This window comes from Callospermophilus lateralis, chromosome 10 (genome assembly GCF_048772815.1).
Source record: "Callospermophilus lateralis isolate mCalLat2 chromosome 10, mCalLat2.hap1, whole genome shotgun sequence".
Classification (NCBI taxonomy): Eukaryota; Metazoa; Chordata; class Mammalia; order Rodentia; family Sciuridae; genus Callospermophilus; species Callospermophilus lateralis.
In genome coordinates this window covers 65,405,832-65,431,327 of record NC_135314.1, presented here as the reverse complement: position 1 = coordinate 65,431,327, position 25,496 = coordinate 65,405,832, and the positions used below count along the sequence as shown (strand labels likewise).

The 25,496-nt window shown below is 34.4% G+C and overlaps 1 protein-coding gene across 1 annotated transcript in view; it reads right to left on the bottom strand.

Annotated features, from left to right (window-relative positions):
- Positions 1 to 25,496, bottom strand: part of Slc9c1 (solute carrier family 9 member C1) — a 59,658-nt gene that overhangs the window by 14,664 nt on the left and 19,498 nt on the right. The window contains exons 8-17 of the mRNA XM_076867021.2: positions 24,591 to 24,734; positions 23,323 to 23,497; positions 21,224 to 21,305; positions 19,814 to 19,980; positions 18,588 to 18,713; positions 12,239 to 12,336; positions 9,340 to 9,459; positions 6,166 to 6,361; positions 3,515 to 3,703; positions 1,266 to 1,415 (exon numbers count right to left, since the gene is read on the bottom strand). Of these exons, the coding sequence (XP_076723136.1) occupies positions 1,266 to 1,415; positions 3,515 to 3,703; positions 6,166 to 6,361; positions 9,340 to 9,459; positions 12,239 to 12,336; positions 18,588 to 18,713; positions 19,814 to 19,980; positions 21,224 to 21,305; positions 23,323 to 23,497; positions 24,591 to 24,734 (1,447 nt within the window). The remainder of the gene's footprint in view (positions 1 to 1,265; positions 1,416 to 3,514; positions 3,704 to 6,165; positions 6,362 to 9,339; positions 9,460 to 12,238; positions 12,337 to 18,587; positions 18,714 to 19,813; positions 19,981 to 21,223; positions 21,306 to 23,322; positions 23,498 to 24,590; positions 24,735 to 25,496) is intronic.

Here is a 25,496-nt window from a genome sequence, read left to right as displayed (position 1 = left end):
CATTTCCTTTCTTTTCTTTTTTTTTTTTTTTTTCCCTTTTGTCGATGCTAAGAATCATCAAACCTCACACACTCTACCACTGAGCTACGAGGGTACACCTCCAGCCCTGAAGGCTTCTTTGCTTCAGCAAGAGCACTGCAGAAAACAAGAAATGGCATTCCTAGGCTGGTTTGGAGAAGCCTAAAGGCACCTCATATATTTTTCCTCAAGGTAACTTGCTTTAGGATATTATTGATTCGGAAAGTTATGGGGGTTACTTGGCCATTCATCTTTACGAGACCCTACAAATTTGGGACACAGGAATGGCTTTCAACCTCAAGGTTAATAAAAGGTTTGGCTAAGGGTGTTTGAAAGTTGAAATGAAGACAAAAATCGGACAGTAATTTAGTGATCTAACTCCTTTTGCTTTTTCTCCTGTGTATCCTCCAATTCCAGGACTAAATATCAGAGGTTAAAAAAGACAACTAAACTCAGGAAGTTAGTTTTAAAGTTGTGTGGTGAAGAGAGGAAAACTACTTTTTGTTCTACCACACATTGAGTATACAGTTTTTGGTTTTTTTTTTTGTAACTACAAAGCTTTGCACACATAAAATATAATAGTCAAATGTTCTAAATCACTTCTGGAGGCAAATATTGAATTCTACCTGGACAATAAACTTGTGGGCACATGACAGTATTAGTTGAAACCTAGAATTTAGGCCCTAGCACTGTCTCTGCCTCTTACTATCTATGGGACTTTGAGTCGACCATTTAACCCTTCTTGTTCTTATACGTCTCATCTGCTTAATGAGAGAATTCCAAAAGGTTTCATGTAGAAAACTATTGTTTTCTTTACTTCCGTCTATTTGTTAGATCACTCACTTTTATTTCCTTTACTGTTTACTATGGAAAAAACAAGGAGATTGTAGGAAGCCTTTAGGCATTATGAGGAACCACTGCCCTACACTGCCGTCCCTTCTCACTTTCCAATATTTCCTATCTAATACAACAATAGCCTAATAAATCCTGGAGCTTGCGTTGGTAGAAAGCTGACCACTACATATGAATTTCATGAGGACCAAAAACTGATTTACAAGACTTACTGAAATGTGTTTCATATTAGCAAGAAATTTAAATGTAGACTAGTTTAAGCTTTTGCAGAGATTAATTAACACACCAGGAGTCACAAAGACCGCAGCTAAACGTACTGATTCAGAACATAATGGATGAGGTCAACCAGGGTAGAAGGAGTGAAGTCTTTTCCTAGTATTTAAAATTTTTCTCACCTGTTTAATTTGTTCAGAACTTGCAATCCGATCAATTATATTCATGACATCTGCTTCACCTTGGACATATCCTTTTAGTATAGCATACCGAAAGGACAGCTGATGACTCATCCTTTTATCTATTATTTGCAGCAACTTTGGAGTTATGAGCTGAGAAAAACAGGACAACTATTGTAAATTGCACAAATCTATCTTTGTGTGTGTGTGTGTGTGTGTGTGTGTGTGTATAATATATATATAAATTGCACAAATTTTATTTGCTTATATGTTGATCAGTTTAACCCAAATTAATAATGAAAAATTATGTGCCTTCTAAGGTAACTAGAGTAACCTGCCAAGGTTCTTATTTTATTCATGCTGTCTTTAATAACTTCATGACTAAAACTACTTCTCATAATGGATGATATTAGGTACCTATTTATAGCTTATAACTTTATTCTTTATATATGTATCTTATGGAGTATTAAATACTGTTTTCAAATGGCTTCAGTTCTTGTGAAACAATGTGACTTATCTTCTGAGTTTAGTTGTAAAATGATTATCTACAAAATACTGACACCCTCATATGCTAAATCTATAAAACTTCCGATTAGATGGTCTCTTCAGGTGAGAACCTACCACTACCTTATCCCCAGTTACATTCCACAATTAATTTCTCCCCTTTGCCAAGGGTTTAAGTCTCCAGCTTCTATGTTTTAACTGGGCAGTTCCCTAACTTTAGCAAAGACAGCTGTTCCCTCTGTTTTCCTTTCTATGCTCCATAATCTCCATACTCTCCACCCCAACCACCTGCCACTAATCCCAAAAAGATTCAGCTCAAGTATCACCTAATAAAGGAAGCTTTTTACTTTACTACTTGCATACTACTGTTTTGCATTTATCCTACCATATAACTTCGGAACCTAGAATACTTGTCATTTTCCTTCTACGACAAACTCCTTTGGAGCAGAGATTATCTAATTTGTCTTTCCTGAATCCATAAGCAAAAAATTTTTTCTTAGATGGGTTATCAGTTTCTTTATCCAAACTTTTGGTAGGTTTTGTATATCCTCCCTCTTATCAGAAAGAACTAACAGATGTTAAAATAGACTAGACTTGCCTTCCTTGGGTTAGATTGCACACTAGCATTACTTACTATTCCATAGAATACTAAAGTATTGACTGCATCCTTTTAACCTACTTGATTTATGCCTCTCAGTAGCAAAATAAAAGTTATAAGCACTCTATAATGTTATCTTAAACTCTTGATAAAATTGGTCTATTTAGCTTAGCATGTCACACAGTGCTTAAATGGGTTCATGTCCTGTGTACGAATAGCAAAAGAACCAGAGAAATTATATCTGCGTCCATATATCCTTACATGTCTTGTCATGGAGTTTCATGTCATTGAAATAATCATACAAAAAATGAAAACCACACATCATACTTGTTATAGAAACATGATTTAGAGCCAGGTGTGGTGGTGCACACCTGGAAACCCAGCAGCTCTGGAGGCTGAGGCAAGAAAAGTTCAAAGTCAGCCTCAGCAACTTAGAGAGGCCCTAAGCAACTTAGTGAGACCCTGTCTCAAATAAAATATAAAAAAGGGCTGGGGATGTGGCTCAGTGGTTAAGTGCCCCTGGGTTCAATTCCTAGTACCAAAAAAAGAAGCACATTTTCGATAATCAAAGGTCATTTTTGATACCACTCTATAACAGTGCTATGAATGTATATAACATGGCACATGTAGTTTTTGTTCTTAATTTGTGTGAATGTATGCTATTTGTTTTATTCCTGTGACTATTTTGAGTAAATGTTGTTTTTTTATCTCTATCTTTCATCTTCTTGTATCTATAAAAAGAAAAATTATTTCAAGGTTAACTTGTATTAGTATGGAATTTTTCATCTGCTCTCTGTTAAAAGGAAAAGCTGTGATGAGTATGTCTATACTTTCACATGATAAACTAATTTCTAATTTAATTAAATTATTATTCTTGCTTCTTATATTTAGTCATTGATTAATCTTTATTTATTTATATGTAGTGCTGAGAATCACACATGCCAGACAAGTGCTCTACCACTGAGCCACAAGCCCAGCCCTAATTTAATTATTCATAACATAAAATGTTATAAAACTTGATTCATCAAAGGGAGCTAAAATTTAAGATCTAAACAACCCAATAGAAAGTGGTTGCCATAAGTAAATTGATTTTAGCCACATTTCATGAAACAGGAGAAATCTGAAATTGAATGATTTACTGGCTCTTTACCTTCAAAATGCGTAATATGCGAAGGAGTCGAACTATTTTCATAAAGACCACTTTGGCTTCAATGAAATTCAAATAATAATTAATGAAATGTGTCTCAGTAAGTATTATATCTATGATGCCAATCAATGAAATTACTGACTCAAAAATATTCCAGGTATGTGAAAAATAGTCCTTCCTCATTGCTGCCATCTGTTGATTTAAGAAGAAATTACATGGTCATGGTTTCAATTTTACTACATCATTTTCCACAATACCTTAAATTTCACCAGTTAGGGAAATGGAACCACCATTTGACCCAGCTATTCCCCTTCTCGGACTATACCCAAAAGACCTAAAAAGAGCATACTACAGGGACATAGCCACATCAATGTTTATAGCAGCACAATTCACAATAGCTAGACTGTGGAACCAACCTAGATGCCTTTCAATAGATGAATGGATTTTAAAAATGTGGCATTTATACACTATGGAATATTACTCAGCACTAAAAAATAACAAGATCATGGCATTTGCAGGCAAATGGATAGCATTAGAGCAGATTATGCTAAGTGAAGTTAGCCAATCCCTAAAAAACAAATGCCAAATGTCTTCTCTGATATAAGGGGGGTGACTCAAAATGGGATAGGGAGGAAGAGTATGAGAAGAAGACTAGCACTAAATAGGGAAGAGAGGTGGGAGGGAAAAAGAGGGAGAAGGGGAGTTGCACGGAAGATGGAAGGAGAACCTCATTGTTATACAGAATACATATATGATGTTGGAATGAGAAAAAGAAAAAAAAAGTGTGTCACATTAGATTGGATAGAGAGAAAGGATGGGAGAGGAGGGGAGGAGTAGGAGGGATAGGAAGGGCAGCAGAATAGAATAGACATTATGATTGATGTATGTACATTCCATGTATGTATTATATGTCAAAATACATTCTGCTGTCATGTATGACTAAAAAAATAAAAATAAATCGTATGGTAAAAAAGAATAAAATAAAATAATAAATAAATACGCAAAAAAACACCCCCCCCCCAAAATTTCACCAGTTAGGTTTTTCTCTGATGCATCTAAGAGTCTGAATATCTAAAATGCCACCGAAAAACAAAGCCCAACAGGTTCAGCAATGCAGTCTGTAAAGGGGCACTCATTGACTTAGAATGGGTCATCAAGTAGAGGCATAGATAGAAAGAAGCAGATTTATAAAATGTCCCTGGAAACAAGGGGCAGCAGTGAAAAGACAGACAAATTCATGCAAATACACAGTGTGTCATGGTCCCTTAATGTAAAACAAACAGCCAAAAATGCTTACGGAATTAATGTAAGGATTTGAAATCTTGTAATGCAAGGATTTGAAATAGATGAAGAAAGCAGTAACTGGTGCCTTTATAGTTGTTATGAACATAATGGAGATTTTGAAAGACAGGATGAAAAGGGGCAGAGCTGAAATCAATAGAAAAAAGGGTAAAAAAAAAAAAGAGAGAGAGAGAAACAAGTGCCAGGGTGCAAATTGAGTAGTAAGAATGATTCTTGAGTTAAGAATCATTTGATTCTGGAGGTAACTATTTGAAGTTCAGTTGAAGGTAGAGACAAGGATTGCACAGAGGAAGTTTCCTCTCGGTATCTCCATAAAGTACAATGATGTCTTTACAGTCCAGTTCTGATACTTAACTAAGCTTGACTGGTAGGAAGCCAACTATAGCTAGGGCAGCAGCTCAAACTTGGTAAAGTACAAAGACGGATAGAAGCATTTAACAAATAAATATTTTTTAAAAGAGGCATCTATTATTGGATCCAGAGGCATTTTCATATATCATTTAGTAACCCTGCCTTTCTATAGTAGAGGAAATTAAGGTTGGGAAAAGTTCAGTAACTTGATGAATAGCTTACAACTCATCACAGAAAACTAAAATCAGAGGCAAGGTTGACTGCATTCTAGCTTAATGTTTTTTTCACCACAATGTGTGTTAAATGATGTTAGGGTACTCTTTACCCACTATTAAACCTAACCCCAATTGCTTAATTTCCTTTTAATTCTGATACCCCCTATGTTCTTTCTGATTAGCTTGGAATTTACCAAGCACTATGTGATTGGATTTGAATCCACTCTTTTCCACTACTATGACTCTGCAACAGCATTTAAATTTTACAGCCAAGATTTGAGATTTATTTATTTTGTCCAAACATCATATGCATTTATTTTATTTAAATCTTCTGGTGAAAAATGTTTTATACTACAACTTGTAGATCCATATGACAGAATATTGCTGTCCTTGCATTTAAAAATCCAGCTATGACTTTTTTCAAGTATAAAAAATCTGTCACATTATCTATTCATTTGTTTATCTGTATATAATAAAAATATAAAGTATAAAAATAATAGAATGAACATCCATCTGCTTAATACCTTGCTGAGTTTAAGAACATTCATAATACTATTTAAACTGTGTCTCTTGGACTTATACTGGTGAAAATTGATTTTTTGCAATATGGAATCAATGCTATAAGCATGCATATTTACTACTGAGTCACCCTAAACACCATCTTTAAAAAATAAAGTCTGTCTTGAGAAGGAAAATTTCATATACTCTTTTAGAAAATTGTCTGTAGTTAGTGTTTAAAAAGTCTCATTAAACATAACGAATTCACACACATAAATTTTATATTACCTTAAGTAGATCCTCTAGAATATAAAATGCAAGAAAATAGTAGTTAGTGAATCTTATTTCATGCTCATAGATGTCATTTAACTGGGATATCCAAGATATTATAATAGGAAATATATTCATTAGTACCACAAGGTATCCAATATACTCAAATTCATCAGTGAATACTATTTTATGGCATAGACGAAGAAAGCAATATCTGTAAAATAAAGAGAGAGTTTTATCTGACAAGAGGATTATGTTAAATAGTGTTCATTATACACTCAGTTCTGCTCTTAGTAGCCATAGCACCATGCTTAAGTCTGAAAAGCAGCCACCACTGGCTTAATATTGTCATCCTGACTCAGACATTGTCCTTTTAATTTCCTCTTCTGCTTAATCTCTTGAGTTTAGTTTTCCCTTTCACTTTCCTTCTTTTCTCACCTTTCATTAACTTTTATTTAACATTTAATAGAAATGCTTTTGGAATAAGCCATGGATAATTCAAACTGAAAATATTTTTTAAATAAAACAATAAGAATTCCTCTTACCTATATTATGAACATAAAGGAATTATAGCATGTATATGTCTTTCTGTAATCTGCTTTAAAAAAGAATTTATATAAACATCTTACCTTGTCCAGGCATAAAATTGGGAAGAAAGTCTGAGATGTGTGGTGTTAGAACAGAATGGACCCAAATCTTATCAAAAATTTTTGAAATGGTGATGTGCTTTAAAAAATAGTTTTCATACCAAGGATAATACTAAAGAGTAAAACTGTGGATGAGAAAATTTACTCTTTTTATACAATAATAACAATAATAATAATAATACTTAAAAATATTTTCAAGTAGTATAATAATATATTATTGTTTAAAATTAAATGATATGATTGATTAATAAATCAAATAATGCAGGATTATTTTCCCATTCTCAGGGGTACATTTGCGTTATGAAGCAGAAGCTCTTTATAATTTTGTGTTCTATTTGAAAAAAAAGAAAATGACATTTTTGAATACAAAAACATTGCCAGGGTCCTCCAAAGCCTTAAGCAATGCTTGCATGTGCAAGGAGCCAAGGTAAGCCTTGTTAACGTCATGACAGCAACACATCTGCCCTTCTTGGTCCGCTCTCCAGAATGTTGTTCTTGATCTCCTCCAGCAGCAAAGCTGTATTGGCACAGAATTGCACTTGTGATACCTTTTGTTTAAATTTATGGTTGATTATAATCTGTCTTGTTGGTGTCAGATAAGTGAATTTTGAAGGAGAAAAAAATAGAGACTATAGGGCTATTCATATTTCCTTTAAATCTTTATTGTTATGTAAACTTCTTCATTCCTCTTGGAATACTATATTGCCTCTTACTTACTATTTTGTTTATTGGTTCCACTTGGCCACTTGGCCACTCCTGCTGTAATAGGATAGTGGATCCACGTGAACATTTGACCTGATAGTTATGTATATGTGCCCTCAGGGATCTGAAGAAATAATCACATAGTAATTGATCAAATCTCTTTCATAACCAGGTTCTCTTTAGAAAAGTGTCTCTCTAGTTAACTGTTCATCTAAATGGCCCTTTGACACACATAATTTCTTAGCCATCCCCAGATCAAGGAGACTGAGGCCTGAAAAGCTCTTTTGGCTAATAAACCATGCAGCTAGGATTCTAAACTGAGACCCCTGACTTCAGAATCTGTACCACTACTTACCTAGGAACGATAATATTTAAAGAATACAGGGACTGCCAATACTAGCTTTTCAAATCTCTTTTTTTTTTTTCAAATTTAATCAATAGAAATGATTACTCAGAAGAGTTGTAGCGTAAATCAGTATTAAAAGCTCTTAAAGGTATGCAATACAAATGTAAACATTTGCCATTTGAGTGTGATAGATTAAAGTAGCCACAAATTTTTTGAAACTCCTGTTGAGAAACAGGGTCAATATTCCTGCCCATCAGTTCTAAGAAAAGAAATATAAGGCATACAAATTAAAAAAAAAAAAGAAATACAATTATCTTAATTTTTATATGGCATATACACTGGGAATAAACCATCTGAAAATGAAATTAAGGAAGCAACTCTAGTTAAAGCAGCATTAAAAAGAATAAATACTTAAAATTACATTTAACCAAAAATTTATACTCTGAAAACTACAATATACTACTAAAAGAAATTAAGGGTCTAAATTTTTTAAAGAGAGAAATTCCATTCCATTTTCATGGATTGGAAGGTTTAATATTGCTAAATTATAATACTACAGCCAGCAACGTATGGATTCAATGCATTTGCAGATTCAATGCAACCCCTATGAACATATCAGTGATTTTTTTCTGAAGAAATAGATAGGATAATCATAAAATTCATATGGTGTTTCAAGAGATTTCAAATAACTACTGCAGTTTTGAAAAAGAAAAAATAGAGTTGAAGAACTCATACTTTCTAATATTAAAATTGTTTAGCAGCTGTGGAAAACAATTTGGTGGTAGCTCAAGAAGCTAAATGTAAAATTATCAAGAAATTAAATATAAAATTATCTAAAGAATGGAAAGCAAACATTCAAACAAATACTTGTACACAAATATTTATAACAGTGCTATTTATACTAGCCAAAAGGTGGAAACAGTCCAAATGTCCATGATCAGATGAATGGGTTAAAAAAATTATATTCCACACAATGGAATATCATTCAGATGCAAAAAGGAGTAAAATATTGATATAAACTACAAAGTGGATGAACCTTATGCTAATGATACATACTACATTCATGTGCATGAAAACATTATGGTAAGTGAAAGAAGCTAGAAATAAAAGGCTACCCATGGATGATTCTATTAAAATTCAGAGCAGGCAAAAGAATATAATTTAGTGCTATCTGGGAGTTGGAGAAAGAAGGGAAAGAATGCAAAATGACTGCTAAATGAATATTGGCTTTCTTTTGGGTTAATGAAACTGTTACAGAATTTGACAGAATTGATGGTTGTCCAACACTATGATTGTACAAAATAATATTGAATTGTACACTTGAAAATAACTAGTGGTTAATTTTATGTTATATGAGATTTATCTCAATTAAAAAAAAGAGTTTTAAGCTACTTAAAAATATTTTTCAAAGTATTTAGGTTATAATTAAAAAGAGAATGAAAAGGGAATTTCAAAAAAACATAAAGCGCATTTCTTATAAGTCTCAAAAGCATTTACCTTGATGGAATCCCTTTATCTTTCTTAGTATTGTATACCCAATTGAGCAGTACTTTTCTAAGGAAGCTAAGTAGTTTTTTGCTTTCAGAATAATGCTTTATTGTCTCAGGAGTCATATATCTAAAAAGAGAGAGAGAGAGAGAGAGAGAGAGAGAGAGAGATATCTTTAAATATGCTTTAAACAGGTTGAGATAAATTTAATACAGTGTTGTCAGAAAGCAGGAAAAACATTTTATGCAGTGATATCTGTGAATGAGACATTTTCATGAGTACGGATGAAAGTCATGAAATCATAGACTCAAGTAGATACACAATTATGAAGTTAGGTTGTCAGACTCACTCATTAAAGAAAGAGCACACAAAAATTGGGGATTCCTGGTTTAAAAGAGCAGAGAGTTCAAGGCCCAGGAAGAGAATATCATTCAAATATTCAGGATTCAGATTCACCTTGGTTTTCATTGTGGATTTCCTACTGTCTGATATGGCAGTGAACACATAAACACATAAACTCACAAACATGTACTTACAATCTAGGGGTAAAAATATCCTGTCAGACTAAGATAGTTAAATGAGGATATATATATAAAGATGTATATATAAAGTAGCTGGACCATCTCACACATTTATCTCTTTTGTTTTACCTTTAGGGCAACGAGTCAAATTACAATGGAAAGGTCAGTGCTATGAAGGACCCCAAAAGACTTTCTGGGAGCGCTGCTTCAGATTATCTGCACGGTTTGTGCTGAGAAGGGTCAGATCCCTGTGTTGTGGCTTGATCTTGTTCAGTCAGCCCTTTTGGTTTTATAAGAAATTTCCCTGCTGTTGACCAGAAACCCTCACTGCCTTCATCAGACAGGTGATGAAGGTCTGGGTAAATGGGCCTGAGGCCCAAGCTTGTCCTCTGGCTTCTGGAAGGGCAATCAAACCTGAATTTAAAGGTGGACCTTGTCCTCTCTATTGATTAAAATGCTCTCACTTTGAAATGTGTGCAATTTCTCTACTAGAGGGATATTAATGTAATGGAAAAGAATGATGTCATTTGATTCTCCAAAATTCAATACAATAATGTGTTAGTTACGTGGAGAATCTTGAGTGTAGAGGTGATTTGATCCATTCACTATTTGAAAAAAAAAAAATATCTATTGAACATCCATTTTGTTTGCTGTGAATTTACTAGTCTCTGCCTTTGACATAATGTGGTGGTACTTCAAGAAATTAAATATCAATTTTATACTTAGGGGTTTACCCAAAAAACAAGAGAGATAAAACTTGCCCATAACAATTATATTGAAGTGTAGTGAGTGTTGCCACAGAGACACTCTCAAAGGGGGGCATTTAACAGAGTTCTGGAGAAGCAGGAAACCCTCCTAAAATAATTCGTATCTAAGTTAAGCTATGATGATTTCATGAGTTCTTATGTGATCATTTACAACCCAAATTTCTAAGTAATGCAGGCTCCTGAATTCATATTTTGCATCACATGTTCACTCTTTAGACATGATGTAGAGAACAGGATGATGTCTCTAACTGGATGGTGAGGCACCTTGCCTTATTATACAAAAGACCATGAGTAAGTTATCTAAAATCTTATGCTTCGTTTTCTTCCACGCATCTTGAAGATAATAATAGCACTTCTCTCATATAATTTTTCAAAAATAAATAATGCATCTAAAGTGTCAGGAGCTGCCACATAGGAACCGAGTGCCCTTAGCCTTGAGCCATGAGAATGTGGAGATGTGGCAAGCCAGCCATGGGCTGTGTGTGTGTGAACTATGAGCATTGAGTGCACAGAGTGAATTGAGTCAATGTTGCCCCTCTGGGCGGGCCTTACTCTGGTCTTTTCATTTGCTCTGCCTCTGATCCCCACACAGCTCATGAGATGGGCATGGCCTTCCTAGATGACAGTCAATCAGCTGACAGCAGACATCAGGAAGCTAGACTCAAGTCCCTGAAACCTGACCCCTTGCCTTATTTGAATGGCTTCTCCCCACTGAAAGGGTTCAGCAAGTGCTCCTTGCTCTCTCTCTTTTCCACGGATCCCTAAGGTCAGAGGAGCCATCACAAGACCCAAAGAAAAAGGTATTTCTCTGTCTCTGGGTGACTATTTCGTGTCAGCCCAGTTCACCTGGAGTGACCTTGAGCGTTTAGTGTTAAACAATGTGTCTGGCACAGCACACAATAAACTATACATTATTCTTGAGCAATTTTATAGACTTTTAGCATAGACCATGCTACCTTTGTGTAAATCCTCTACTCTTTCTATGCTTAAACTTGTTTTCTGGTCACAGGACACCCCAACCCAAGGAGCTATTATGGGAATGGTTAATAAATAGCAAAGTCAGCTCTCAGACATCTCAGCAAAGAAGCAAGTTCCATCAACAGACATTCTCTAGAAGCTGGAACATCAATTTACTAATCATGATATTCCCCACAATGTCTGACATGCAGCTTTGCACATATTAGCATTCAATGCATGTCTCTGACATATATAAGTAAAAAATATCATATATTCCAAAATTTGTATGTTGAATATTAATAGATGATGTTTGAAGTGCCACTTGTGCTTTGGGAAGATGTGCATGTGGAGATGAAGGAACGCTGTGCTCTTAAGCATTCAAACGGTCTTAGATAAAGTAATTTACCACAGCTTAACTTTGGGGTAGGGGCCAAAAATAGGAAGAGGAGAGCATTTTGTTCAAAAGGAGCGGCTTGTACAAAAGCACAGGCATGAACAAGTGCAGCAAGCTTGGCAAAGTGGAAGCAGGTGATTTTGCCTAACAGGCAGTGCCTTGTACTCACACATGAACCTGAGTTACCATACAAAAGCCGGAAAACTCACTTGCATAATTTCCTACATGCCCTGGCTTAAGATAGGAGGCCTCTCTTAACACATACTTACTCTCCCTTCCTTTCACCAAAGCTTCCTGCTGCACCAACCAACACCTGGGCTGCACTCTGGGACAGAGTCTCATTCTTGTATTGTCTTTGGTAGCTCGCCTAAAAGAAACATTGATTAAAATTATTGGATAGTGGGGCTGGGGATGTGGCTCAAGCGGTAGCGCGCTCTCCTGGCATGCATGCCGCCCGGGTTCCATCCTCAGCACCACATACAAACAAAGATGTTGTGTTCGCCGAATACTAAAAAATAAATGTTGAAGTTCTCTCTCTCCCTCTCTCTCACTCTCTCTTAAAAAAAAAAAAAAGAAATATTGGATAGCATGGAAGACAATGACAACTTATTATTTTCCATATGAAAAGATAATCTTTGAAAAAGAAGTCAAAATCCCCAGATAATCCAGTTTGTTTACATAGAGCATCTTTCTATGAAGTCCAGACCATCAGATCAACACAGAAGGTAAGACCTGAGCTTCGGGTGGAACAAGCTATCACCAAAAGACCTATTGCTGGTTGTTAACCAAGTTTCCAAAAAAATCAGTGAAGTTCTGTGCCCAAATAAATCTGAGAATGGCTGGAAGCTGTATTCCCATTTAAAAGTTCATAATGCATATTTGATACTTAAAAAAAAAAAGACTCTTGGAAATCCTAACGTATTAGAGTGATTCTGGTTTACAGCTTTATTTAATTTCACTTCCCTAAATATTTCCAATCAGAACTCTGCTCTGTGCAGTCTATTGTAAAGATAAAATGGACCGATACTGCTTTGCAAAGCACAATCTTTTTTAATTATACATAATAATTATTCAGAATAGTGGAGTTCTTTGTGGCATAGTCATACATGCATATAACATAATTGTCCAATAGATGGACCTTTTTTATGTAATTGGGACTTTCATTTTCATGCTTATGTTTCTGACAGGAGGCATAAGTTTGTTAAATGCCAAACAAATTAAATTTCAGATGGCTAGAACATAACAGGTAGTTCATGCCTTGAAGGCTGTTCTACTACCCCTCAGCATATCAAGGACAAAGTAGAAGGCTGTTCTTCTATCTCAGTACATTGAGGAAAAATCTGATAATGGACAACAATCATTTTCTGAAAGGTCATGAGAATTTTAGGCACCACATTGATTATATCAACTAGAACCCAAGCCCATATTTCCGGCCTCTTAGAAAACCTAATCATTATGCTTATTTTACAAAGCCCACCATATGTCGTCTCATTCTTGATTGAGGAAAGTTATATTATACACTTAGGAAAGTTAAAACATATAAAGATATATTCTTCTCTTTTTATAAACCCTTTTTTACTTTACATAGGAATTTATGATGAGCATAGTTAATATTGGTGGAAAGTGGATTGATGTTTAGAACTTACTTTCTATTGAGAAAGATTATAAAGATATGAGAACTAGTGCACCTTGACTGAGAAACAAAGAAACTCTTTGAGAAAGTAGCTCAACCAGTTTTATGAGAATAAATTTAGGAATTAATTAAAGTAGCTTCATAAGATATATTTTTAGAATAATGTTAGAAATATTATCCTATTTAGATTTTTGGTTTAGAAATTCTTAAGTTCTTAGTCGTATGGGTTTCTGATATGTTTTAAGAATGATTTATAAACTTTAGGATATTTTAAGTATAAGATTTAAGGGGACTTTTTTAGATGGGAATTTTAAAGTAAAGGTGTACTTTAAACTTAAAGGTTAATGATAGGTTAGGAGACTTAGAGTCTGGTTACGTAATTTGGCATTAGTTAATAAGAAAATAGCATATCTTGGGGGAAAATAGTAAATCTTGGGGAAATCTGAAAAATGTAAATTAGTGATGCATTTTATTAATGATTCTGTACTTTTAATAATTACATAACTAAAGGTCATATCCTGTAAAAATGTAAATTAAAGTTACATTTTTTGTACCCCTAATTATGTTTAAGGAAAAGTTTTAAATTGTCTTGGCAAAAGTTTTAAATTGTATAATCAATGACGTATTCTGAATCTATAATGATGAGAAAAAATGCAATAAAAGATGACCCAGGGAAAGCTGCATTAGCTCTCTCTCTGGAGATTGCTCCAACGGAACGACTCCTATCTCATCTTTTTGCCGACGCCACTCATCCTTCAGGACTCCCTGGACCCCACTAGGGCAGGACCCTGGCATTACACCTCTTTTGTTAGATTGATTCCCAGGTATTTTTTTTTTTTTTTTTGAGGCTATTGTAAATGAGGAAAGAAAACTTCAGACCAATATCCCTGATAAATACAGATACAAAAATGATCATCTCAATGCAGAAAAAGCATTTGACAAAATACAGTACTCCTTCAGGTTCAAAACACTAAAAAAACTAGGGATAGTAAGAACATTCCTCAGCATCATAAAAGCTATATATGCTAAACCCAAGACAAGCATCATTTTAAATGGAGAAAAATTGAAAGCATTCCCTCTAAAAACTGGAACAAGACAAGAAGTTCCTCTTTCACCGATTCTATTTAATATCATCCTTGTAAATCTAGCCAGAGCACTTAGAAGAAAGAAATTAAAGGGATACAAATAGGTAAAGAAAAACTATCATTATTTGATGATGACATAATTCTGTATCTAGAAGGTCCAAAAAATTTCACCAGAAAACTTCTAGAATAAATGAATTCAGTGAAGTAGCAGGATATAAAATCGACACCTATTATTCAAACGCATTCCTATACATCAGTGATGAAACCACTAAAAGAGAAAATAGGAAAACTACCCCATTCATATAGTTGAATAAAACTCTTCTCCTGTTCCATAAATGGGAGCATAAAGACTAAAAGGAGTAGTCCTGAGGTACACATCGAACTAATGACAATAGCAAGACTTGAAATGAAGTCCTTCTGCATTTGTTTTGATGCTTCTTGAATATTATATTTTTTGGAAATGACTAAGAAATCTGAGCCAGGCGTGGTGGCACACACCTGTAATCCCAGCAACTCAGGAGGCAGAGGCAGGAGGATCAAGAGTTCAAAGCCAGTCTCAGCAATTTAGCGAGGCGCTGAGCAACTCCGGGAGAACCTGTCTCTAATAAAATACAAAATAGGGCTGGGGATGTAAGCTCAGTGGTTGAGTGTCCCTGAGTTCAATCCCTGGTACAACCCCCACACTCAAAAAAAAAGAAAGAAAAAAATCGGGAAGTGATTTAAAGACCTCATAAATTTTTTAAGTGACAAGGAAAAAATTTTACAACCATTCAAGCAGGAAAAAAGGCTATATTTAATTTCATAACTATTAATTTATTGATTTCATACTTATCACTGCATTATTTTTATATGAACATATCATTAGTTAGATGCAGCTCTCATAGTTTCAGATCTAAATCATCTTTAGACACTTACTAATCAAATTGCTTTTTCTCCAATGTTAGGCCAAAAGCATGAGCCAAACCATTAAAACGTAAATTTTTAAATATTCTCAATTGGAAATGTTGTTACAAATAATCAGTACAATTATAAAATAAAATCAAATTGAATGTTGAAGAATATAATGCTTAAGAAAGAACATCTATAAAAGACTTGTTTATAAAATAACTAATGAGCATGATTGTTAGAATAAAATTATAAAATATAAAAGTTAAAATTAAAAGAGGAGTAACAAAGTTGTTTTAGAACACTGAATGAAATTTATCTTTGTATTCTTGGCCACTGGTGCTGTGCCCAGGACATTGTTTCTTTTTGCCTTTTAAAAAATAAAGTCATAGCAATATTGAGAAAAAGGAAATGGGAAAATATATCTATACGAAGAGCTGTAGTTGGCATTTTAATTAAAAGCTATAGATACATAAGTATTAATGTTTTATAACATGTTCTGACATAAAGTTAGATATATTTTAAATTGGTTTACCTAAAGAAACAAAAGGTATAACTAATCAGCATGATAGTTAGAATAAAACAAACATCTCTATACAAAAGAAAAAAAAAGGAAGGAAGGAAAGCAGGCAAGGAGAGAAAATTAAAGTGTCAAGAGAGATGGCAAAGCAGAGCAAAATTGAGATGGCAAAACAGACAATCTGTTTGTTCTCATAATCACCACTAATCAATTGAGCAAACGTTAACTTAACACCAATTCTGTGCTACACATTATGCTATTCATTAAAGGTGAACAGTTTAATGACAGATCATACCTTTGGGATTCTGCCCTGGTTCACTATCGGATTTACCTTGGAAGTAAATGACTTCTACTAAAAGGTAAAATTCAATAACGTCATGTACAAAGATAACAGTAAACAAAATGACATACTTTTAAGATTGGAAAAATTCTGTGTATGTATACATATGCTACATATGCACAAAATATGTGTGACAGTAAGGTGGGGTGGGAAATGGATTGTAGTAGTGGCAGAGCCTTTGGTCATGAGTTTGACTAGAAGGGTTATTAGGAAAATTAGCTAGCAATTATATTATGTGGAGAAGTAGAGGTAAATATTTGGAGAAAAGTCAAATGAGACATGAGAGAGATCAAAATGGATGTCTCTACAAATCTGAGTAGTAGATTTGTAGAGGAGAACACAGTGAACCAGTTCAAGTCCAAGGTGAAGTGAGATAAAGGCTGAGGTGTGGGCTTTCAGGGATGATATGATAGTGAGAAATGGGTGATGGCTCCGTGCACAAAGGGAAGGGCCAACTGTGAACATTTTGAGAAGTGGTCTGAAAAGAGTCACCTTTACAGATTTTGAGGGTAACATTTAGTATGAATAGCATATTTGGGCAGGTAAAGATTATGTAATTAGTGGTTGATTTTTTTTTTTTTTTTTTTTCATGATGTGATGTTCGTATTCTCCTAAGGTTTTCTTTTCAATCTCACTACAAATGTTTTGGCTTGTAAAAAAACAAAACAAAACAAAAAACAGAGTAGTGATTTCTACTTCCTAAATTCTATAGCAAATTGCATGAACTTTTCCATTATTCTATCACTTTTTTTTTTTTTGCAGTTATGGAGGAAGTTTTTGCAAACTTCCCTTTCTGCTTTCCTAAGAAAAGAGAGCAATTATTTTCGCTTAAGGAAGCCACACATGAATTTGACTAGAAGGGTTAGTCAAACTCACCCAGTGTTATGTCAGAACTAGCCCTACTCCATTGTTTCTAAATCCTCTTCTATTTTGGAATTCTGGTCTGGTTGCTTGTCTAGCCTGTTCCATTGTTTCCTTCCCACTGACAATTTTTCCCTCTCATTCCTGCTGGCTTGTTGTATTCAGACAGCCCAGCCCTTTGTCTTTGTTTTAGAAGCTGCTCAGAGATGGTTTCCCAGGGAAACCTGATGAATGAATGGCTTTTGTCCACTCACCTCACAGACTCATGCCCCCTGCAGCATTGGATTTAGAAGAGAGGGTAGAGCAAGAAAGGTGACTTTTCCCCTGTGAAGCTATGTGGTAGGAAACTATTGCCTAGCCAACAGCAATACCTAATTTGGTACAAATGGAAAACTTGTTGGAGGAGTAAAACTATGTGGGCATAAGCTTCAGTCTTTTTTTTTTAATATTTATTATTTAGTTGTAGTTGGACACAGTACCTTTATTTTACTTATTTATTTTTATGTGATGCTGAGGATCGAACCCAGGGCCTCACACGTGCTAGGCAAATGCTCTACCACTGAGCCCCAACCCCAACCCATAAGTTTCATTCTTCATGAAACTGCATCAAATGCTTAATGAAGTCATTTAGGTCCCCCCTAAAAGAGATTTTCAGACAAGTTTCCTACCAGGACTATTGCTGAAGACAGAACAGTCATGCTTAACAGATCCCCTGTTTCCCAGGTTAGACTGAGTGAGTACAGTTCTTAGATCCCCATGTGGCTAGAAGAGCTGATAAATGCTGGATAGCTCCATGTACAACAGGAAAGCCCAACATGAATATTTGAGATGATGGGTGGCAGCAAATAGTCAAGATCCTGATGGGTAATTGAATAGCAACGTCTGTCTTATATTCTACTAGTACAGAATGTCTATAACTTTTATGCCAGATTTGGATGAAGATAGGATACCCTCTACCTGCATTTTTTAGAGGACTTGGTGGCATCCTTCCAAGAAAAATTGGATTGGAACTAGAGAAGGCAGTGACAAGGAACTGATGGTCTAACACACCTGAAGGTTAGCCCACTGGTATTGTGAAATTTACAAATCTTCATAATAAATTACCTTTTACTTAAACTAATTTGAGTAGATTTTCTTCTTCCCAGTTTCTCCCTCCTTCCCTCTTTTCCTTTTCTTTGTCAAGCAAATTTCTAAGAAAATGCTGAACTTCTCTTTGCTTTTTAGCAAGAGAGAGGGCTTTCAGTATAACTTTAGGCCCCTAAATGTCAATAAATGAGTATGATAGAGTACTCACAATTTGTGCTGACAGGAGGCGCCTGTTGGCCAGCTTTATTGCTTCAATATTAAGGGTCTCATTTATTTCCTTGTTACAATCTGGACATACCACCTTCTGATATTCTGTTGTTTCTCCTTGTTTTAACTAAATAAAACACAAATTAAAAAGTAACAAAAAATATATGAATATGAATGCATTGTTTAGCATAAACCCCAAACAATCCTCCCACTAGTTTGGTTTAAAAAAATGATAGAAAATCTGGAAGATACAGAAAAATGTTCTTATGCTCATCATTTGCTCAAAAGTCCTCACTGTTTGCTCAATAATGCTGGAGGTAAAATATTTGCCCAGACTTAGGGGAAAGAGTAATATCATATATTTACTTTTACATGGCATTATTAAGTTTACAAAAGTTATCACATGAATGATCATACTTTAAGCCAGTAGTTCCATGTGGTCCCCTCGTGACAACAGCAGCACTTGGGAATTGTTAGAAATGCACATTCTCAAACCACTGAGACTCAGCAAATCAGAACTGGGAGAGGCAGGCAGCGATTGCTACAAACTCATTCAACGATTCTGCTTCAGTTATAGTTTGACAACCATGAGGCGAGGGTTGGGGGTGGGGCAAAAGGACAGTCAGTGTAGGTAATGAATGATCAGGTAGGTTTGGGAAGATGGGGACTGGCTGGAAATAAAAAGAAATAAAATGCTAATGCATTCAGGGCACTTCCCTTCCTCCTCCTCTCTTGCCAAGGTTACCTGCCTCCAAGGAACTGTTCCTGCTACAAAAAGTTGCTAATGAATACCCTCTGGGCTGCTAGCTTCCTGCCAGTACCCCTGGGCAGTTTCTTTCCTACCCTTGGATCACTATACCTTTTGGCCCACCTTTTAGATCATGTAGGCAAGATAGGGGAGGAGCAGGCATGAGAACAAAGGAAATCTAAGATCTATAAAAGAGGCAGGACACACCCACTTTGTACCAACTTACAACTTGGACCTCCTCCTCTGCCTCTGCAGAGGAATGCAATATGCTGTTCAAGGGGTTTTGACTTATTTGTCCCACTGTGATCGCTTAATTTCTCAAGATTTCCTCCTTTCTATTATGGTAAACAAGGAATAACCAATAAAACTTCTCTGTTTATTACAAATATGCAAAATCATGAATTAGTATTTATGACATGATTTGTACTTAATGACAATCATATCTAGTTTGCGAGAATAGAAAGATATTACATGCTTACTGCATATGGATTTTGAAGTACAATTGCCTTCTCAACCATGTTCCAATCAGCATTAGCAAGATCTTTGTCAAATTTGAGTGCAGATGCTGTAGATTTGGTTAGCTCTTGAAAATGTTGAAATGTATAATAAACTGATTTATATTTTGTTGATGTGACATCTCGAAGACCTTCAATGAAAAGAGCACATTTCATAAATAAGAACACCATCATTTTGATAGATTATAGAGCTTTCTGTTGTTCTTATTATCAATAAAGGTTTTTAGACATTAAATAAAGATTCATTATAAATTGTTTAATAATAGGGATGCTAACAATTTTTTTTTTAACATTCACACTCCTTACAAAAAGTGAAGATACAATAACAACAATAAGAGCTAATGCTTATTGGGTGCTTACTCTATGCTGGAAAATATACCTCAGCTCTTTGCATGTATTAAGTTTTTTTTTTGTTTTGTTATCTTGACCATCTTTTCAGGTGAGTCATTTTTTTCCCATTTGATGAGGAAACAGAAGAACAGATGATTCAATTTTTGTGTTAACTTGCTTGGACCACAGGGTGCCTACATATTTGGTTAAACAATGTTCTAGGTATGTCTGTAAGGATGCTTGTGGATGAGAATAGCTTTTAAAATGGTAGACTCTCCAATGTGACTGAGACTAATTCAATCTGTTGGAGGCTTGAATGAAATAAAGACAGAACAAAGGAGAATTATACTTTCTCTATCTGCCTCATGGTCTTGGAGCTGGGACATTGGTGTCCTCCTGCCTTTGAACTCAGGCTGAAACTTACCCCATTCTCTCTCTTAGTTCCCAGGCATTCAGGCTGCAGATACGGCACTTAGCTTCCATAATCACATAAGCCAGTTGAATACATGTGAGGCATTATCTGCATTATTCTCTAAGATCCAATACCTCAAACGTTTTTCTGTTTTTAAACACACCCAGTTTCTAGCTTCCTCAGGAATTTAGCATCTGCTATGTTCTCTATTTTATTTAATACTTTTTTTGTTGTTTATTTTGATGCACAGATGACTCTGACATTATTTGACTTATTTACCGTTTCTCTTTACTTTAACATAGGATCTTTCAGTTCAGAAATCTTTTCTGTCTTCAGATTGCAATACTACCAGTCAGAGTAGTACCAATCATTTAGGAGGCTTGTAAAGTTATTGAATAATTAGACTTATACTATTGATTTAGATACACTAGACTAAATTAAATCATTAATCCTTTCAAATAAACAATCTTATTGTCCTGAACCATCAATATAACTTTACATAGAAATTTAATTTCATCTTCAGCTAGAAATCTTTGATTAATCTTTACATGGACTTTTTATTGTTAGCATATTTCATTAGCATATTTAGAATGTTTTTCTCTTCACTAAGAATAGTAAATAGGAGTGCTTACCTAGTTTAGTAACTGCCATCGGCAAAATAAATCTATTGATAATCAGATTAATTAAGCATACCAACACTCCATGAAATAGTACCTAGAATTCAAAAGAAATATACAAAATGAGTATTCAGGATAGTTTACTATAATATATTCTGCATTTTCCAATGTAAATTAAGCTAGGTTGTATGATGCTAATAGATGCTCATGGCAGGTAAGAAATTTGTATCAAGCCTGATGAAATCACTCTGGAGATTCTCTCTCTTCCTGAGCATACTTCATTCATGTTTGAGAATGAAACCCAAATCAGAACTGTGAGTAAGTATTCTTTCTAGCTTTCTTGTTTGCTCATTCTGAGGGAAGTCAGCTACTTAATTGTGAACTGAGCTATGGAGAGATCCCAGTGACAAGGAACTGTGGCAGGCTTCTGGCCAATGGCCAGCAAGAAACCAAGGCCCTTTATAGTCCAGCCATCTGCAAGGATAGAATCTTACCAACAGCCAGGTTCTTGACTCACAAAAATCAAGATAATGTTTCTTCTTTGAAGTACCTAAACATGGGGATCATTTGTCATATATCCATGGATAATTAATACAAATGTTTCATTATTTTTATTCCTATAATTTTGACATTAATGAATATTATATAATTTGAATCAGCTAATATTGTCCTTTTTGAGATGAGCTTTTTTACTCAGCATAATTCTCTGGAGATTCAAAAGGTATCAATAATTTGTATGAATAATTTTTTCATTGCTAAATAGCATTCCATGGTACAGATCCACAACAGTATATTGGAACATTTACCAGCTGAAGGATCTCTAAATTGTTTTCAATTTTTTTTATTATTATAAATAAAACTACTATAATCATCATTGCTCATATTTGGTACATGTTTATTATCTGATAATGTCCTAAGAATTTTACATATAATTTTTATTTCTCATAGAAACCCTTTGAGATAATGGTGTGGTAGATTTTATTCTTACCAGCTCATGAGACCTAATCATTGAATATTCAGTAAGCTTATGGGCAGATTTGTATTCTGTTGATGGGAATGAATACAAAACGAAAATTTAGTGAATGCTAAAAATTATGACCTCTGCCCCCACATGAACATACTTGTTGAATACTTACCAGCAAATCACTGGTATTATTAGCTGCTTTAGAATGAGGAAACGGGCCTTTGGGGTGAGAAAAAAGTAACTTTTTGATAACCACACAGAAAATCCCAGCCAAACTAAAAATTTTAGAACCCAGATGCATGTGCAGGGTTCACTATCACAGTGGTCAAGCTGATTTTGATTATTCAGGCAGGTGAAAATAGATTGAAAAGAGGAGGGAGATCATCTAAAATTAGGTCATTTGGTTTCAAAAACAGTTAAAAGAGTTAGTATTTTTAAATATTTGAGCTATTATTTAATTAGCCACATAAAGATTACATTTGCATGCTTCCCTTTACACTTGGGATTTATATAAAACTTATGCATGCACAATGAAAATGGCAGATATATTAAAATTTCCCACAGAACTCTTTGCAATTATCTTGCCTTGAAATGCTGTGGAGGAAGAGCTGTTGGACAATCTGCGACACTACCTTAGAGATACTATGCCTATGGGAAGCTAAGCAGGGCCGGGCCTGGTTAGTACTTGGATGGGAGAGATACTATTCCTAATAATTAAAATGCTTCCCTGCCCCCAGCATTACTACAAGTGACCTTATAAAGTTATAGAAAACAATAGAGCTTTAAGTAATTAATTTTAAGTAAGTTCAGGCTTTAAGTAACTTTAAGTAAATTTCTGCCTCTTCTGAGTGAATATTAAGGAGTAAAGAAAATTTAAAACATTGGATATTTTATACCAAGCACTATTTTAAATGATCTATAAGTTTTATTAATTCCTTGAATCTTCCTAATGCACCCATTTTTAGGCTTCTAAAGGAACTGAGGAATACATAAACTGGTATGGAGAAGAGAACAGGAAGCCTGCCAGTTTCTCTCCAATCTTGCCATGATAGCTACAGCCCAAGTAGGGTTGAGCTATTTTACTCCAAAACCATAGTTTGAAAACACTTTTTTATAAAATATTCAAATAAGAAACGGAAACTTTCTTTACTTGAGATTTTTCCCTTTCTGTTCCAACAGAAAAGTTCGAGTAGGCAACCAGAAGGGCCATGCTTATGTTTGGTGTCCCTTTCATTTCACTCCAGACCATTATGAATGCCCAGCGCCAGCTGAATCCATGACCAAGTCGAGACAAAATGGGACTCATCATTATAAAAACCAGAAGTCTGAAAGATAAAACAGTTTTGAAAAAGTTATTCTTGTCATAGAAATTTCTTACCATTTCACTCTATTTTATTCCATTCTATTCCCCATGGAGAGGCTAACTCTGAAACAACTGAGCCATCTTTCACACACGGTTGGCATGCAATCCAAGGAGGGCAAAGGTATCCCATAGCGAGACATGCTCAGAGAATGACATTATTATCTTTGTTTCTTTCTACTGAACAAGTGGTAGGGTCATTTCACATCACTCTTGAATGGTGTTTTCTCAGGTGGAAAGAAAAATTGGAGATATTTTTTAGCTGTATTCTATATCTCAATAAGAAATAAAACAAAGTCAATAAATAAGCAATGAGAAGAAAATGTCCTTCCTTTCTTTTTATTCCTAGATGTTAGCACTGCTAAATCTGTCCAAGATTAGTTAATAATTTTCTATTCGTTCTTTCAGTTTCATAGCATTCCTACTTTTGACACTAATTTTATCTGATAAAAAAAATTAGGGGCCAATCTCTACTTACTTAGCTCTAGCTGAGTTGATGTTAGCAACCCAACTAACATTGCTAGATGAAAGTGGAATGTTAGCAATTTGAGTGAGGAGCTGAGATTCCAATTACAGTAAGTTTTGCTACTCTGCATCAACTGCATGGGCAGACTGGTCTTCCCTTTAAAATTGCAAAAAAGGGGCTACAAAAATTATTTGAGGAGAAAAGTCATTTATAAGAGTGTTTCCTTACAATTTTTAAAAAGGTATTTTCAATTCTAATTCATAGAAATTGCTATATCTTAAGCAAAAACACAGATTTCTATTTATGATAGGTGCTTAACTTCTTGAAACTTCATAGGAAAAATAACAATGGATGCCAAATATTAATAGTGGTTGTCTCAATAATCTTAACACATTATGAAAAATTTTTTACTTCTAATTTTCAGAAATTTTATGAAGTATTTAACTGAGAAAATACTGAGCATAATTTGTTGATAACTGAAAATTTTGAGTCAGTTGTTCAATATAAGGTATGAAAATTATTAATATTTTAAAAATACTCTTAAGACTTATTCTGTTTCCTATAAATGGAAAAATTCAAATAGCATTCTTACCTTAAAACAATCAGTGTGAAGTAGATATTTAATGAATAATATATATCAGAAAATGATATATATAAATATGTATGTGCAGGAATTAAAACTCCAAGAAAAGTAAACACCATAAGAAAAGCAACAAAAGATATACAATTCCAGAATCTGCATTTTCAGAAAAAAATAAGATATAGTTAATTATAATTAAGTTAACACATTTTTTACAAAGTTTACCAATATGAGTTATTATGCCATTCATTATCAAATAAAGATGAATATAATGTGTCAACACACAATAAGGCTTAAAGTCGAACTACAAAGAAAGGGCACTAAGGCAAGTAAACAAAAGATTCTGAAGCAATTCTAACCAATGTGTGTGTGTGTAAATTAGTGTATTTCTTATTTCATTGTTATCTGAAAGAAATATTCAGATTGTAGTCATGCTGTGTGATAAAACTCAAACATGGAGACATCATCATTGATGCAACTTGAAAATACTGATTGTAAAATCTTTCATTTCTTTTAGGAAAGCTAAACTCATTTACATTTAAATAGAATGCTAAAACACCAGAGTCTGATGTATATAGTGATAGAACTGAGTCATCCTGTAAAATCTAGCTGGTGTTCAGAGATGTGAATCTTTTTTTCCTGCTAATCTTATGGGGGATAATTGAAAAATACAAGTTGTGTATTTTTAAGGTCTATTATTTGATATTTACATGAATACAAACCTCAAAACATCAAAGAAATCATCACCACAGACAAGTTAGTTAACATATCCATCACTTCAAATACTGTGTGTGCCTGACATAAAAACACTATCAGTCCTCTCAGCAAATTCCAGATATACAATGAAGTAAACTATAGGGCACGTGAAGAATACAAATTTACAAGAAAAAAATTAAATAAACCCTGATAAGACGTCAT